The sequence below is a fragment of the Thunnus albacares genome, chromosome 15 (genome assembly GCF_914725855.1).
Source record: "Thunnus albacares chromosome 15, fThuAlb1.1, whole genome shotgun sequence".
Lineage (NCBI taxonomy): Eukaryota > Metazoa > Chordata > Actinopteri > Scombriformes > Scombridae > Thunnus > Thunnus albacares.
In genome coordinates, this window is record NC_058120.1 from 24,016,230 (window position 1) to 24,033,558 (window position 17,329).

Below are 17,329 nucleotides of genomic sequence, written 5' to 3' on the forward strand. Positions count from 1 at the left end.
GTGCACATACATAAATACCCACATACACACAATTGTACATACACTGAACAAAAATGGCATCTCAGTTTAGACAATTTGCTCAAAACATAATAAAAGAGGTCCCAGATTTCAGACATTGTGCAATAATGTCAGATAGTCAAGGGGACATACTGTAAGTTCAGCTTTGTGCCAGCTAGCTTGGTGTGGTATCTTGTCTGTGATCCAATTTAATTAAATACATTTCCTTTGACAGGACAGTATTTCAAAGAGTTTTATTCTGTGCTTAATAAGTAAAACTTCATCTGACACATTGAGTAATAATAATGGATTAGTTGTTTCATTTTCAGAAAGCATCTAAAAGCATAAAAAAGAAGCCCAGAATGTTTATTGAACTTGTTTTACACCCTGATTAGACCTCAGTCTTTCATTTTATTGATGTTTTTTTTTTTTTTAAAGTTATTATATTAATTTATTTCATGATGTATTTATGTTTTTGGTGATGGTTATGTTGTTTCAAGGTGAATAGTTACATTAGCCATGAGCCATCCTGCAAAACTAACATTCACTTTTGGATTGTGAACGCACTAAAATACTACTTTAAAACAGTCAACAGTCCCTTGTGTAGAAAAAAACAACATACTTTGGCACCTACATACTAAACATTCATAGTAAATACACACAAAAACAGACATATTAACCATCTTTCAATATAAATTTTATTGCAGGACATTATGCAAAAAGCCATACAATATCATCAGCTTCACATTACAATGCAGACTCACATTCAGAAAACGGGCTTGAGTGTCTCTCTAAAATAAAATATCCTTGACAAGACTTGGACACATAAAAAAAAAACATAAATTAAGGAATTTAGAATATCCACACATACTGCAGTAGATTGCACAAGGATGAGAGTATAATTCTGCCATATAAGGCAAGGTTATTTTGCAGTGTGAATGGGGCAGGCTCAAAGGAATCTGTAACTATGCTTAGATAAAAAATTACTTACTGATCATGTACAATATTTAATTTAATTTTTAAACTACCCTGTGCTACTGAATTTGAGTGAGGACCTTTATAAAACCCTGGTCCTGTTAAAGGAAGGGGAGTGAGAAAGGGATATAAATAGAGTAAATCACAGATGCACACTTAAATTTAGGCCTACACCACATCTGCAAGGCTTATCGATGGATTCTGTGATTCAGTAGCTACAAAAAAAAAGTTTTCACTTTGGTGTGGTGACCACAACATGAGATAGACCTAAACCATTGCTGTTATGTGAGAAAGTGTCTTCACTTATAAAAAAAAAAAACAGAAAAACATCATTAACTTTAGACTACTTATGCTTGAAAACGGACCAGGAACATATTTTATAAGGGTCATCCAGTCTTTCATTTTTCAGCACGAGCTTGAAAATCACCAATACTGGAGTCATACTTTCTGTTGCTTTAACAGATCCGTTTAAAGATCACATCTCAGAGAAGGTGATCCAGAGTAACAGACAGTTCTGTTGACACTGTATATTTATGTATATATATATATACCAGGCTTTGAGATCCGTTCATGCCTGAGAGGGTCATTACTTTCTCCCAGCCCAGCGGACAGCGTGCTCCAGTGAACACAAGACACACAGAAGTATTCTGTTTCCCCCTGACAACAGTGATATGCTTCAAGTATCGACAGTCACTGATGCAGCCGTGTTTACATACAGTAACAGTGGCTTTTATATTTGTATATTCAGGATTACTCAATTAGCCAAACAACAAAGGGTTAGTTATGTGCATATGTTATATCATTTAAACATTGCTTTTTTTTTTAAAGTTATCTGGCTAAATGATTAATCATATCATATGGCTACTTTCTCGTTTACATGTACACCATCATGTGACTTATTAAATATGTAACATAATAAAACACATGCTTAAAAAAAAGCATTTATTTTTTTTACATCTCTGAACATAACCTTTAAGTTCAAGTGTTAGATGCTGTGTTGGTTTAAATCTAATCTTATGGTATTGGTGTTCTCAGTGTGTGTTTTCCCCTCCATTAGTATCATCTGATATTTTGGCTGTAATGACTGCCAAACATCCTGATATGCACCCGAACAGATTCCAAGTTAGTCTTCCTGCTCCTACAAGTTTGACCCCTTGGGCAGAAACTTAATATCTTATCAAATGTTTTCATCTTCTCCTCAGTACTCCAGAAAGCACACACTCCAATACAGTAAATGTTATTAAGAGATTAATAAAGAGAAAACCGCAGGACAGCATTTTGATAAAAATTCTATTTTCGCCAAGGGCGTTGCAGAAAAAAAACGTGTTTCTGCTTGATTTTGGCCTGTGACAGTGAAGCAGAGACTCAGCAGCTATGAAATAGATAAAATCTTTATCAAAGTGCTCTGCTGTGTAATTTCTCCAGTTTTACCCCAGTCTCAAAATGCTCATCTTAACATTAACAGCCATCCCATCCAGCTCAGGGCTGCCCTGTGGCTTTATAACTCACTCATGCTTCTTTGAGCTTATCATTATTATTATTACCGTGTCACACAATACTTGTGAAATAACATTAAAAAAAAAAATCTTAAGTGACTGAGAGAACAGTTGGCTTTGCCCACATTTTTTGGTAATCAGATCACTCAGAATGCATTCATTGCTGCCTCAGTGAAATTGCTTTCTTTTCATTCTCACATCATTATCTCACATTTTCAGTCCGTACAGAAGTTCTACTCCATTTTGGATCGCTCCATCTTGGTTTTCAGGATTTCCTGGAAAACAGGACCACACGTTAATGACTGTACAGTAATGTCATTGTAGAATAATTGCATGGTAACGGTCATTACCACGAGCATTTTAAATACAAAGAAATGTGACTGAAAGTCATGGGACTAGCAGGAGGAAGTAAAGATCCTTTACCTCTTCTTCATCGAGCATTACAGGGAGAGCTCTGTATAGAGAGAAAAAAAGGGCAGCAAAAGATCAGAGAAGCATTCACACAGTAGAAGTCTGGGTCAAACAACATTTTTAAATATTTCCTCTGGATTTTTTTTACTTTAACTTGTTACCAGATTGAAGAAGTTCTTCCAAAATGTCACCATTTGAGAATTAATGGTATTCCTCTCTGGTCTGAACTGTCCTTGATCAGCTACATAAATACACTTACATAGGATGAAACAATATAACACATGAAGTGTCTATAAACAACCGTTTGTCCTGTTAAACTGTCCTTAATCAATATGCTGAATCTCTGTAGCTCAATGTCTAAAAATGACTTTACTTACACATCAGCAACAGTTGTAGGGATGTTCTCCTCTACCCACTTTAGGTCTTCATCCTAGCAAAAGCAGAGTTTAAAAACACAAAACAATTTAATTGTGTATTAAGAAGAAAAAGATTAAGTGGACAAAATGGAAGCAGAGAGTCGACCCACCTCTTTGCTCAACAATTTCTGGGAGCCGTTAGTATCAGGCTTTGACCCTCTCATCTTCATTCCCTCTAAAAAGAAAAAAAAAGAAAAAAAAGGCATGTGAGATCATATAAAAGACCCTTGTCCAATCCAATAATATGATTATAGCATAACTAGGTAACTAAATTTGCTATGTATGTTATATATTCTCATAAGATGAACATTTTTTAAATGAATCTGTTCAGCACATGTGTGTGCGTGAACAGACTTGGATCATGGCCTTCAGTGGCACTGGATTATACCAAACGGCTGACAAGGTCGTCTTTGGAGGCTCTGAGGCAAGTTGAGAGCAGACCTGGCCGAACATTATTTTCAGATGTGTGGGTTTTTCACATAACAGAAAACGATGAATGGAAGCTTTGCGGGTGCAGCGCAAATCTCCTGGAAACATTACTGGCACTATCACAAAGGTCCATTACAGAAATGCCAAAGTGAAAACAGTGGCTAACAATGGAGCAATTGACAGATCTTCGGGAAAGATTGTGTGATAAGTGTTTCCACATTTAGTGTATTGATGTGACAAACATGAGGAAAACTGTCTTATCTTCATCTCTGCAGGCTACACGGCCCTGCCATCTACACTAAAGCCTTTTAAATTGAAGCTGAAAAATCATCGGCTCAGTTAACCTAAAACATATCAATAGAGTTACTCCAAAAAAAAGACAGAGGCACTGTTGCAGATCCAGACTTAAGTAAAACCGAAAGCTTGGATCTATCACAGTGCTTTTGTCAATTTTTGGAGTAAATCTACTCTACTACAGTATGGTTTAAATATCAGTGGATCTCCAGTTCAACCTAAAACAAAGCCTGGAATTTGGCTTTCATTTTAAATTAAAAAAAAAGACAAAATCTATATTAATATGCAAATATCAGCTCTACTAGTAGCTCTCATTGGATATTTTAGCTAGCATGTATAACAGATGTGTTTACAAGACAATACTGATTAGCTGATTGGGCACTGTTGTTTGATAGCAAACACTGAATGACATTAAATAAATGCTAAATCAATCACAAGTATCTCAGTCAAAAATAGTGAAAAAATAACTCGGCAACACTAACTGACACTTGCTGTGTCCTGATGTCGTCTGGGGAAGGAACTCCTACTTACTTTGTTGATCAATTTAAAGGACCAGTGTGTGAGATTTAGTTGCATCTAGTGGAACGGACTTGGCAGATTTGGAAAATAATATTCATTAGTATGTTTTAATCAGTGTATAATCCCATTAAAATACAGGAATAGTTGTGTTTTTGTTACCATAGAATGAGCCCTTTATATCTACATCTTCCATGGAGGCCGCCATGTTGCACCACCATGTTTCTACAGTAGCCAAGAACAGACAAACCAAACACTGGTTCTAGAGAAGGCCTTTCGTGTTTTTTGCATTTTTTGCAAGTTTCACAGCCACCGTAGGTTCTCTTACACTCTTGGAAGGGGAGTGGGAGGTGGAGGGGTATTCAGTTGGTTGCAATTTGCGACCTCACCGCTAGATGCCACTAAATCTTACACACTGGTCCTTTAAACGGTATTTCTCAGGTGGACACAGGTGTCTTCAATAACAGGTAACTCTTAGATGACCCTTGGCTGATCTTGCAATTGAAAGCAGGACGATAATAAATCTTACCAAAAGCTTCGTTCAACATAGGCTCCTTGGCTTCCTCCTCTTCATCATCTTCATCAATCAGAGGGGAATGGGAGAATCTGAGAGAAAACAGAACAGGACCTATAAGATCAACTACTGGGAATTTTGACAGTAATGGTTTTGGGCTCCAGGTTAAGCCCGAGCTTCAGACTGACTCTGACCTCTGGCTGTTGGCAGAGGGCCGCAGCAGCACCATGATGACCAGCAGTATGGTGGAGAACAGCAGACGCCAGAAGGCATCGTCTACCCACAAGTCCCTCCAACCCTGCGGAGAGGATAAAAATAGAAAATAGTGGAAGGAAAGTTCATTTTTCATCTCTGTATAAACAAGAAACAGAAACCTCGTGAAGAGAATAGCACCGGAACACAATACGACCATCAATCAATAAGAGAAAACAAACTGACCGTCTGGCAGTCCACCAGCTTGAAGACTTTGGTGGTCCAGATGATGAATATGATGGAAGCTGTGGACACAAAGTAAACACTGCTCTCACTTTGATGTCTGTAAACAATATGCAAATGCTCAGAAACCTCCCTTCAGTGACAGCAAAATTAGAAAATTGAACAAAAAGGTTTTTCTAGTCAAAGGAGATGCAAATATAGAAATACATTTACATAATTTTAATACACGAGGAGCATATCGTCCCTGTCAAGTGAAAACCATGTATCTTGAATTTGGTGAATTTTAATTTTTAAAGAGGGCATATCATGCACATTTCCACGTCTATATTTATATTCTGCGGCTCTACTGGAATATCTTTGCATGATTTACAGTACAAAAAGTCCTTATTTATCTTATACTGGCTGTAAATGCAGCCCCTCAGTTCAGCCTCTGTCTGAAACAGGCCGTTTTAGCTCCTGTCTCTTTAAGGCCCCCCTCCCAATAAACCCGGCTCTAGTCTGATTGGTCAACTCCCAGAAGCTGTCCCTCAGCAGACTTCCACAAGCTGCGGGGGCTACGTAAACAAACAGTAGTAGTCGGATTTTGCCTCTTTTTCTCGTTCATTCCTCAAAATATACACTTCTCATATACATCTGTGTAAGTTTGAGTCAGGATCTGATTCGAAACATGTCAGTGGACAATGTGAACAACCGTAGCAGAACAGGCTGAAGCCCTGGCTTCTGACTTTCAGGAAGCATGCTATGTCCCCTTTAATATAAACAGTAGGATTAAATGTTCCTTTATGAGTTAAGAAAGTTCTGAACTGTTGTCAGTTGTCAAGAAAAACTGAATTATCACTTTTTCTTAGCCCATGAAAAGTTGATGCTTTGGAGATACATAGTTTCCACAGGAAAGTGATAATTTACTAAAACAGATGTTATAAGTCAAAACTTTCATTAGTGCACCTGCAACATATCTATTTCAGAAAAACAGAAACAGAAATCTGTTTTATTGCAGTTTCAGATGTGGATCTTGTTAACCGATCAAAATGCAGCAGCTGTTTCTGGACCTCAAAGCTCCGACTCATTTTTATTTCTCACCGTTCAGCAGCTGTAACTCACCGACAACAGAGAAGATGAGAGTGTTGGTGAAGTGCTGATACAGAGAGAGCTTCACTACATTTCTACGGAGCTTCAGGAGACGAGTGGTTTGGGACAGACTGATGAAAATGTGGATGCAAATTAAGGACAACATATTGTATATATATATATATATTCAAATAACCATAATTAAAGGCTTATATCTACAACACTTCTGAAAATGCAAATCTTGAGTAACCGGCGTGGCTGGTAGAGTAAAGGATATCCACCACATGACACAGGAATCGATGAGAGAGAGGCTGAGATTCGCCACTAGAGCAACCGTCCCGTAGAAACCCTGGAGAAAGAAGACAAGAGTCGGATTTTACATACAAGATCAAACTAGGCAGTGGCACCATGAGCCTAGAAGACAAACAGGAGCAAAGTGTTTGTGTGGGAATGTTACTGGGAAAGACAATAATTACTGAAACATAAAGGAAGTCTCTGTGCTTTCTTTAAACTTAAGATAGCTTGTGTTCAGATCGGGTGAAGATTTATGTCTCTCCTCTTCGGATCTTCCTCCAGACAAAACACATCTGTTCACCAAACTACATAACCTCCATCTCCGTTCTGCTCACTGTCTTTCTTATCTTATGTTTGCTTGTATAACTTTACGTTTTCGTGACTTTTTGAACTTGCCGCAGTGTCTTTAGCTGCTTTTGAGAATCACTCTTGGATCAAATTCGTCGTTCTCCATTATCATCACTCGTCTGCCTCCGAGAGCCTGAATCCTCACATAACCTTCCCTCTCTATCGTCTCCTCTAGTCAAATCTAATTTATTTATACAGAGTGCCTTGAAAGCGGCACTAGGCAAGATTTTTTATGTAAAAATATACCAAACTACCAGCTTCAATCAGCCTGTGGAGGCCGTAACAGATAATGTCCCATCTGCAATGGTTGAAACGCAGCAAGTTCATTATATTTGTCTGGATGAAACTCATCTGTGAGAACAGGAAAATAAATGATCTCCTGAACAGCGGGGAGAGTGTGCCTTCCTAAATCTTTTTCCTCTTTCATCCGTTTCGTATTTTTTGGGACACAGTGTATCTTCACAGAGCAGAGTGGCTGGTATAGATTAGATTACAAAACAAGAAGTTACATCTCACTGCAATCTGAAGCTTGTAAGCTGCCACAGTGCTGCTTTAACGGTAAGATTTGTCACATTGTGCTTTAACAGACAACCATGAAAATACATAAAAGTTTAAATAAGAGAAAAAAAAAATTGTTGGTGTTCAGGCTGTTTGAGGTACTAGATGATTCTTCTGACTTTCACTGTGTCCTAGATTGCATCTGTAGGTTAATACAAATATTGAGGATGATAACTGTCTGGTGGCGACCTAATGAAAGGCTGGTGGAGTTTATAAACCGTTGTCACTTACACCCGTCACTCTCAGCACACCTTCCACAGAGGAGAAGAGCAGGTAGAGAAGGCCGACAGCTACCAGCCGGTGCACTGTGGTACCCAACCTGGGCCTACACACGGTGCAAAAAAAAAGTTCAGTTACACAAACAAATGTAGCTGAAATGGCTTGTTAACATACTTGTTAAGCACAAATCCTCCACTGGGTTTTATTTGTAAAGAACAACAAATGAGCATTTTTAATATGTACCTGGTGGAAAAAATAATGATCTTAAAATGTCAAAGTATTGAGACATCAGACAGATTAAAAGGTCATTTTTTTTAGAAGACTGAACTTACTTGACTATGCCGTAGCCAAGACTGACAATGAGGACCAGGATTCGAGCTAGAGATCTTTTGAGAGCAGAGAGCAGCTCAGCAAAAATCACAGCACCTTGAACTGTGTAGAGCAAAAACACACAAACAAAATTATGATTATAAACAGACTTGAGTAAAAAAAAGACAAAACAAAACTTGTGCTACGAACGAAAATCGAAACGTCGACCAACCGTAGTCTCCTTTGTAACGGATGCTCTGGTATTCTGAGTAGAACACAGCTTTCTCCAGCATGCCGAGGATGATGACGGCACCGATCCAGAACTGGATCCGAAGCAGATCCCTCCAATAGCAGGCGCACCAGAAGAGCCAGAGAGTCCCGAACAGCACGTACACGATACACATGACCATGAAGAACTGTGATACACAGGAGATTATTATCATTATCATTCAGACAAATAGATATTCTCCTATTCAAGCTGCCAACTTTGCAACAATGTTCAATGTGTTTAAATAAAACAACTATTATGGCCCCAAGCTATTATAAAACACAATATTTAGACCATTATGGAACACCCATTCACATAAATTATGATACATACCATCATCAAGGGCCAGTCTGCTGGAGAGGAGTAGTCATGTGGTCCCTTCATCTCTACTTTCACTGGAGAAAAAAAACAAAAGTGTCACTTTAAAAATTCTCAGTTGTTAGTTTTTCCCAGATTTTTTCATTTTTCTCTACTGGGTAAATATGAGAGATTTTAGAGCTTTGTGAGTAAAATGTTGTTGTTTCTCACTTGTAAAAGCAAAGTTGAGCTGCTCTGCCCCGATGTCGTCATCCTCGACTCCGCGGAACAACGGCTGCACCTTCGCTATGAACAGGTATGGACTGTCCTCCCAGGCTTTGGCCACGGCGCTGATGTCCTGCAAGAAGACGGTTATGAGCTAAAAAAAAATATTCAACATTTACATTTTTATGCTCTTTATATTTTTGCAATTGCCTCAATCAGCCAAAAAGTTTCTAACGTCACGGTTTGAATCTTTATCAAAACCTTGAATATTTAAAGATACTTTCATTAAAAGTAATCGAATGTCTTACCGGCTTGTCGGGCCAAATAAGGCTCTGATTTGACGGGTCGCTCTAAAAAGAACAATATGCAAATAACATTTAAAGATCACTGATTCATAGTGTTTGGAGTTTAATAAGCACTGTTCTGTATATCTGCTTTGTGACTCACCTTCGGGCTGGACAGAGGCTGATATGGGTTGAAATCTGCATAATAAACCTTAGAGGAAGGACAGAGTAAAGAAATATGTAAATATCAAGGTGTCAATGGGAATAGGAATCTGCAGCTGAATGCTGAAATTCAGCTAATGTACACTGCAACCCTACATTAATATACTATTCATTTTAGTCACAAACCTTCGGTAAGAAGAGGACGGAGCAGTTGTCGAAGTACATGTAGCCTTGGCTGTAGAAACCCGTCCAGCCGTCTTTCAACATGTGGTCCATACCAAACATGTTCATCGCTTTGCTGTCCTAAAGGAGAAAATTGAGGAAAAAAGTCAATTAAGCAACGCAGTCGGTTATTCTCTAACGTTATGATTATGCAATATGTACCAAATTTATGAAAGACAGTGTTGACTCTACATTAAACAGGCAGATTAATACAGTTATGACCCAACAGCACGTTTGGTGATAACAAAAGGGTCATTTCACCACACTGTTTCACAGTAATAATAATAAAGAGTTGTGTATATTTATTGTAGGGTAATCAAGAGAAATCATGTACAGGAATGTATTTTTACTTTAAATATTCAAAATGTAAATACATGGCAGCAGTTTAAAAAAATGTCATATATGTATCAATATAGACTGCAGTGAACTGTAGCTGCACACAACAACATATTAATTGTACAGATTAATAAATATTGATAATGGCAAAACAAGAAACGCATCTTTTTTGCTCGACTTAAAATAATTAGTTGGTATGAAGAATGCTTGAAAACATCACCTGAACCTTTCAATTCAACACCATCTTACACTGGTCGACTCATTTATTAGCCGCAACACATGTCGTAAAAACATCAAAAGACAGAGACGGTTGCTACGCATGTGGTTCCTGTTCGGACAGCGGAGGGAAAAAAACTTTCAAGGGCCTGATGATACTTTTGTCCAGTAATACAATTAAATGAATGATGAAAGAGTTGTTGTAGAAATCAATATCACACATGTGGTTCACTTTGCTTACACAACAGATTTGTGGCAAAGCTGCACATCCGAGCTTGTCGATGCACTTTACTGATTGCAAACTGATGTGCAGTTGTTTGAGAGTGTGAGTGATGAAGATGGAGACTAAATGGAAAAAATTGATTCCAACAGAGGAATCCAACAGAACACTTGAAATAGTCATAGCACATAAGTTTAATCATTGTGGAACGTATTGTTTGTTTATTAAAATATCCTGTTTTCATCCGAGGAGAGTGAAGATTAAAGAAGAAAATAACGCCAGCTGCTCTCGTCTTGTGTTCTCCCCGTTTTGAAAGAGTGTTTTGAGTCTGACAGAATAAGACACTGACTTTTCAAAAGCCCTGATCAAACTACAGGTGCCCACAACAGAGCCACACTCTTTGACCCGGATTTCAAGACCAGCAGTGACAAGGTGAAAGCCGAAGCGGCGGCAGCTGAGTTTGAGACGCTTCTGGACAAAAAGAGACAGCGCTGGCACAAAGATGGAAGTGGAGCCAGAGGCCATGAAAGCACTCAGGAACGTCTGCAGGAGGGACACGCCAGCTGCTCTCACTGACAATCTATTGAATCCGTTGAAGCCAAAACCCCCGAAAAGTCCAGAGAAGTGAGACTGAAAAGTGCCAAAAAGTTCTTGAAAGCCTTAACATATAGATAAACTTGTCTTAAATTTAGTTCAATTTTAAGACTCTACAGTCAGAGGCTTTCACAGTCTTTAAAGAGTGTTATTTTCTGAGTGAAAATAGTTACATTCATGGCAGAACAAGCGGTCAAAAGTCAGACGTCAACAGAGAAAAATCAATACTCACTGGTGTGTTAAAGACTTCATTATAGCAGACAGAGGAGCGCAGGTACCAGCTGATGTTGAAAGCCAGGTTTCTATCACATGACCCCGTGTCACCCTGGACTGCAGAGAGAGATAAAAAAAGAAAAGCAGTTACTCAAAGGCCTGAGTCCCCACCAGGTGTTACATACCGTCACATGTCAATTTCTGATGTTCAAAGCACTCCAGGAGTCGCTCTGTGGGTTGTAACTTAATTTACTTCCCCCCCTCCGACCTCCCTTATCGAGTTCTACTTCAGTAAGTGACTTCCACTATTTCTTTATGACATGTTGCTGCACTACATCCTGGTCTATCTGGACTTACTGTTGAATGCTGATGTGAACTGGAGGCCGTAGAGAGGAGAGGAAGTAGTCTTCAATCTACTGCTGTCTACTGTTTTAGATTGCATCCTTCTCCTACTAAACTCCATTGTAAATGTACAGAAAATAACAAAATCAGGGTAATCTGATGACTTATTAGCAAGAATAAAAAACTAGTCTCTGACACTGAGTTTTGAGGGAACATTTTCCTTTAAAATGTTTTTATTTCTGCAAAATAAAGAGATGCTTTTTAAAAGATCATCTACCAAATCAGCCATCTGGTGAGGTAGACGACAGCGACAGTAGGGAAGCATATGAGCATATCTCTGAGAATCACCTAGTAGAGCAGAAGAGACATTTTCACCGTGATACTGTGCTGCAAATAAAATCAGTTTCCAACAGTACTTATCATTTCAAACAATGGCATTTTGTTTCTAGTGCCAAAAAAGGGGTTCTGTGTGCAGGTTTACCAGGAAAATCTGCCCTGCAGGTTGCAGGACATCTGGCTTATTTTTTAATATTTTAGCCAACGTTAAGCGAGTGAATTTGAGTGCTACAAAGCCAGTTACAAAAACAGCTTTGGTGCTTCGTCTATTGTGATTCTGCAATAAGATAATTATCACAGCTCACACAGGGAGGCTGTTAAAGGCATTAAGCCAAACCATGAGCCAGGCACAGCATAACATTTAAGGGAAAGACAGTAAAAAGAGACAAAGGGCCTTTCTATAAATAACATCACATTTGCCTGTTGAACTATTGTTGCGTAACGACCTGACCTCGATTTAATGCAATTGAAAAAATTTGATTGTGGTTTGTTTTAGCTTTTTACTTTGGTTGTCTGTCCACACTGAGCACCATCACAACCAACAAAAAGGATGAACTCGACAGTCAATTTAGTGTTAATGTTAGTAGACAGTACCTGAATGAATATCTTGATATCATAAATATTAAAGATGAAGGGCTTTAAAGGGGATGTGGATGCAGGTAGAAGTTTGCGGGACGTTTATACCTGAATTGTTGGCATGTGAATATATTTTTTAATATATTGCCTTTAAATACAGAAAAAACAACACAATGAATTAGGGGCACGTCAGGCTACTTACACTTCATAAAGATGGTGGTGTTGGCGTACAGCGTCTTCCGAAACACAGCATCTTTTGTCTGAAAACACAACAGATATTTTTCACCGTTTTCTGACATTTTATTGACCAAGAGATTATTTGATTAAAAGAGAAAATAATCGACAGATTAAACAGATTAACTAGTGAAAATAGTCGTTAGTTGCAACTCTGACTAAGACACATCTTCTTAATGGCCGTTAAACAATAGAGACCGGAGCCGAAGTATCAAATTTAACAGGAAGGAGTGTTTCACAACGCAACACGCAGGATGAGGTTACAAAGAAAAAGGCTCCTCGAGAAGCGCCTATAACAGGGTTTTATACGTTACAGTTCTTTTCTTAATCTATCAAATACAGACTCATTGATAACGTCATATCTGTTTTCAGTTCTCCTGTCCAGTAGTCATCTTGCTCAACTGACCCCCGGATGACATGCCTCACCCTTTCTCCAACGAATTTTAATTTCTACATCTTCCTCTTTACAAAAATAATACTGAACTCCCTTTAACTGTAGCTGATGAGTCTGCTGATGTTGCAGAGTTGCAGTACAAGACGGGAACAATTCATCATGATCTAGATAAAATACTAACACCCATACACAGTGTAATCCTAACTTTTATAACACCTGTTTTTTAAGGTGCAGTGTAACATCAGCTGCAGACTATTTGAAATGTATGTCTAACAATGTCTGGAAGGGTGGAAGATTTTTTTTTTTAATTATTAACTGTATTTCAGGTCAAAATCAATGAATTTTGACAGGAACTTACATTTATACAAGCAGTAGCTAAACCAATCTTATAAATATTTACCTGCTGAAAGGTTTTATGACTTTTATTTCAACCACATTAGGAATGTCACAAGTCAACCACTAGTCTCAAACACATTTGGAAACATTTGCAGTCTGTTTCCTGAAAGAACAAATTATCCAGACAACATGCATCCACATCTTCTGAAAAAACAAACGTACTTCATCATACGCAGTGGTCGATGGTGACTACGTGCATTTACTCAAGTACTGTACTTCAGTCCAATTTTGAGGTACTTTAATTGAGTATTTCCATTTGGTGCTACTTTATACTTCCACTCCACTACATTTTACAGGGAAAATATTGTACTTTTTACTCCACTACATTTAGTTCACTGCTATAGTAAGAAGTTACTTTTCAGATCAATATATTATACACAAAACAACATATAATCAGTTTGTTTTATATGCATTGTTATACTCAGTACACCAGGGTTTCTGCAAGATTCACCAAGTTAAATTTCAGACTTCTTCAGACATTTTTAATACCAGACAGAAATCAATAAGATAAATAGATACATAGTGCAATGTGAAAAAAATATCAATTGATTTAGATTTATTTCACATTTTTGTCATTACTTAATGGCAGTATATAACAATCATTTCCAATAATATAACTAATTACTCATTAATCATCCATACTCATTAACTCACTCACAATAACCGATTAAAATAACTAATTCATTTAAAGGAAGAGGTCTGGAACTGGATGTTCCAGCAAAGTTTTGCTAAAATTACATTAAAAATATATTTTATAACTAACATTACTGCCTGCGGCAGGACAGAAAAAAATATTTAAGACCTTCATGAATGAAATTTAAGTCTTAAAAACCTCCTGTGGCTGTTTTATGAAGAAACTTACATCAATGCTTTTTAAGACTTTTCAAGATCTGCAGATTAGAGCGATATAACAGTTGGCCGATATTGACCTATCCCAGATGTACCGGTATCGGCATATATGTTGTCAGATATAAACGATATATACACACACACACGTGTACACATGCTTTTTATGATGTTTTTATGATGCTATGTTTTATGTTATATTATGTGCTGTCATGTATGGTTGTTGATGGGTTTTGATGTTCTTTTGTGCTCTTTGGAGGCAATAAAGGTTTCATTTATTCATTCATAATAAATAACTCTAACTTGGGTCAATCTGCATAATGAGTACTTCCTCTTCTGATACTTAAAGCACATTTTGCTGACACTGCTTAGGCCATGTACTTTTACTTAAATAAGATTTTAAATGCAGGACTTCTCCTTGTGATTAAGTATTTTTTCACTGTGGTATTACTACATTTACTAAGATGTGAGTAACGTTACTTCTTCCACCCCTGCTGATAGGATGGCCTACATCCAGCTCACACATGCTGTAATTTCACTAGCAGGTGTGTTAATCTGATTTGTCATTTCTGGAAAAGAATAATTACAGCAATTCCTTCTTACACACAGAGATAATAACAGTTTGAGTCACCCTTATATTAACCACAGTAAAACGCCCTGTGATAGCTTTATGTTGCTGACAGATTGATCTATTATTCTTCTAATCACATATCAGTTGCTTTTCCTTCTGTAAATGACCTGTCTTTACTCAAATCCAGTGGTAGCAGCGCAGAAAGCACTACTATCCATCAGGACGCAGTATAATAATTAACAAGCAGAGTTATGTTTTTAATTAAGCTCATCTTCTCAGACATGCGTGCAGGATTGTAGTGAACCTGTCAGCAGCACCGTCAGGATCTGACAAGTAATGAAGGGTTTGCTCGGGGCTAGTTAGCTTCCCCGGTCTACCAGCTGCTACGGAGCCTTTAGCACGACACACTCTGCAATAAATGCAAAAAAATGCAAACGTTGAGTATGATAACACTGACCGAGTTGATGTCAACGCTCCATACGGAGACCTCTGCCGCTGTCCCGGGACGGAAAACCAAAGCAAAAAGCAACAAACACAACCGATGCGCTTGTGCATCTGACATCTTCATTTGTGCGTCCACCACAGGTCAGGCTCGTATCCGCCTCCAGTTCCGGAGTCCGTCTCTGTAGTTCACACCGTCACCACCGGACGGCGCCAAACACCGAAGAGCCATTTAAAGGACATGTTCACCAATTTTTTTGAAGTCTGTCTTAAAGCAACAGTCAGGTGCCCAAATGAATATTGAAGTTTTTCTTGCGAGCATTAGAATATCCATTCATAACGCACTTACAAATTAAAGGAAAAACATGAATAAATGTGTGGAGAGACATATCAAGTAGATGCTTCCACACAGGTGCACTGCATGATATAATTAAGCAATTAACATCTAATCATGCTCTGTGGCATGTATTAAAAAAAAGCAGGCCCAGTTTTGGACAATTGAACACCTATGGGAAGATTTTGGACTGATGTGTTAGACAGCGCTCTCCACCACCATCATAAAGACACCAAATGAGGGAATATCTTTTGGAAGAATGGTGTTCATCCCTCCAGTGGAGTTCAGAGACTTGTACAATCAATGCCAAGCTGCACTGAAGCTGTTCTGGTTGCACTTTATGTTGGTTTTTCCTTTAATTTGTGCTGATGAACTTTCTGTTTGGGCAGGCTAAACTGGCTATTTAGCCCACAAGGAGGAGTAAAGTAAAGGATTATGGGCCAGTAGACCCGGTTTTACTGTTGAAGGGGCTGGATATGTCTGGTAAATGATATTGTTGAGTTTCAGAAGGTCTGGTGTACAGACAGGACTGTTTGTACTGTGGAGGAGGAGGGTCTCTGTATATGTATCTGAATGTGATGGCTTGATATCATGTATTTGTATTTTTGTTCATAATTGAGTATGCTGGTCCTCTTATAAGGAGTGTGTGTGTGTGTGTGTGTGTGTGTGTGTGTGTGTGTGTGTATGTGTGTGTGTGTGTGTGTGCATGTGTTGAGGCGTGATTGGTGGATGGAATAAGGAGTGTCTGTGAGGTGTGATTTTGGTTTATTTTACGATTTTCTCAATGGGTTGAAGCTGTGTGTAATCTTAGTTTTAAGTGCCTTGGTTTTTATTAAAGGACATCAAAAGTCTCTCTCTCTCAAATTCAAATTCAAATAACTTTACCTGCATGATCATAACAAAATATAGTACTGCCAAAGCACTGTATGAATAATGAATAATGAATGTTGACAGTTACAGTACACTGTAAAAACAGTTATTTCAAAGAAATTTACTGTATTATTTTACAGTTTTTTTGTTTTTTCTACATTAAGTGTAAATGCCATAAAAACACAACAAATTATTTTTATTAAAAATTCACCATAAAATAAAGGCAGTAATCTGTAAATTAATGTAATGGAATATTATAGTTTTTTTAACAGGATTGTTCAATTACTTAATGTCTCGAATGTTAAATTACATTGAATTCTATGTAAAAATACAAAAATACAAAATAAAATTATATATATATAGATGTGTGTGTGTGTGTGTGTGTGTGTGTGTGTGTGTGTGTGTGTGTGTGTGTGTGTGTGTGTGTGTACATAGACATGCCATCAAGCCCTCATGGAAGATCCCATAATGATGGCAGGATTCAACAATCATTCAACATGATTGTTGAAGGACAGGTCAAGCTATTTATTTAGCTATTTTGCAGGTGAAAGGGGGTTGAGAGATACATGCTGCCTTCAAATGGTACTTATGTGGTTGTATTTTTGAAATGAGTAGACGAGAGCACATTATGTTCGATGTTTCAAGGGGTTTAAGTAGTGACATGACTGTTATT

General features: G+C 37.9%; 1 protein-coding gene across 2 annotated transcripts; it reads right to left on the reverse strand.

The window, feature by feature from the left end:
• Positions 1–672: 672 nt before the first annotated feature.
• On the reverse strand, positions 673–15,624 carry LOC122998086 (transmembrane protein 87A-like). Of its 2 annotated transcripts, none has more exons than XM_044374696.1 (20): positions 15,469–15,624; positions 12,773–12,830; positions 11,336–11,433; positions 9,702–9,818; positions 9,517–9,564; positions 9,378–9,419; positions 9,076–9,202; positions 8,881–8,942; positions 8,512–8,695; positions 8,303–8,402; positions 7,983–8,076; positions 6,829–6,900; positions 6,585–6,693; positions 5,487–5,545; positions 5,237–5,346; positions 5,064–5,140; positions 3,406–3,470; positions 3,257–3,309; positions 2,892–2,922; positions 673–2,743 (listed from the first exon to the last, which is right to left on the reverse strand). In XM_044374696.1, the coding sequence occupies exons 1-20, from the start codon at positions 15,577–15,579 to the stop codon at positions 2,702–2,704; spliced, it is 1,659 nt and encodes a 552-aa protein (XP_044230631.1). In that variant the 5' UTR covers positions 15,580–15,624; the 3' UTR covers positions 673–2,701. The 2 variants fall into 2 exon arrangements, with proteins under 2 accessions (XP_044230631.1, XP_044230633.1); XM_044374698.1 differs by having other exon boundaries at positions 5,243–5,346; positions 15,469–15,623.
• Between the last annotated feature and the right edge of the window lie 1,705 nt (positions 15,625–17,329).

What these genes read in the sequence shown, in the direction of transcription:
- LOC122998086 (XM_044374696.1), bottom strand. Translation starts at nt 15,579, where the DNA reads ATGAAGATGTCAGATGCACAAGCGCATCGGTTGTGTTTGTTGCTTTTT. An exon ending in ATGAAGTCTTTAACACACCA is followed by an intron (nt 9,819 to 11,335) that starts GTGAGTATTGAT and finishes TTTCTCCTTTAG; the next exon opens with GACAGCAAAGCGATGAACAT. An exon ending in GTGTGCTGAGAGTGACGGGT is followed by an intron (nt 6,901 to 7,982) that starts GTAAGTGACAAC and finishes TTCTTTCTCCAG; the next exon opens with GGTTTCTACGGGACGGTTGC.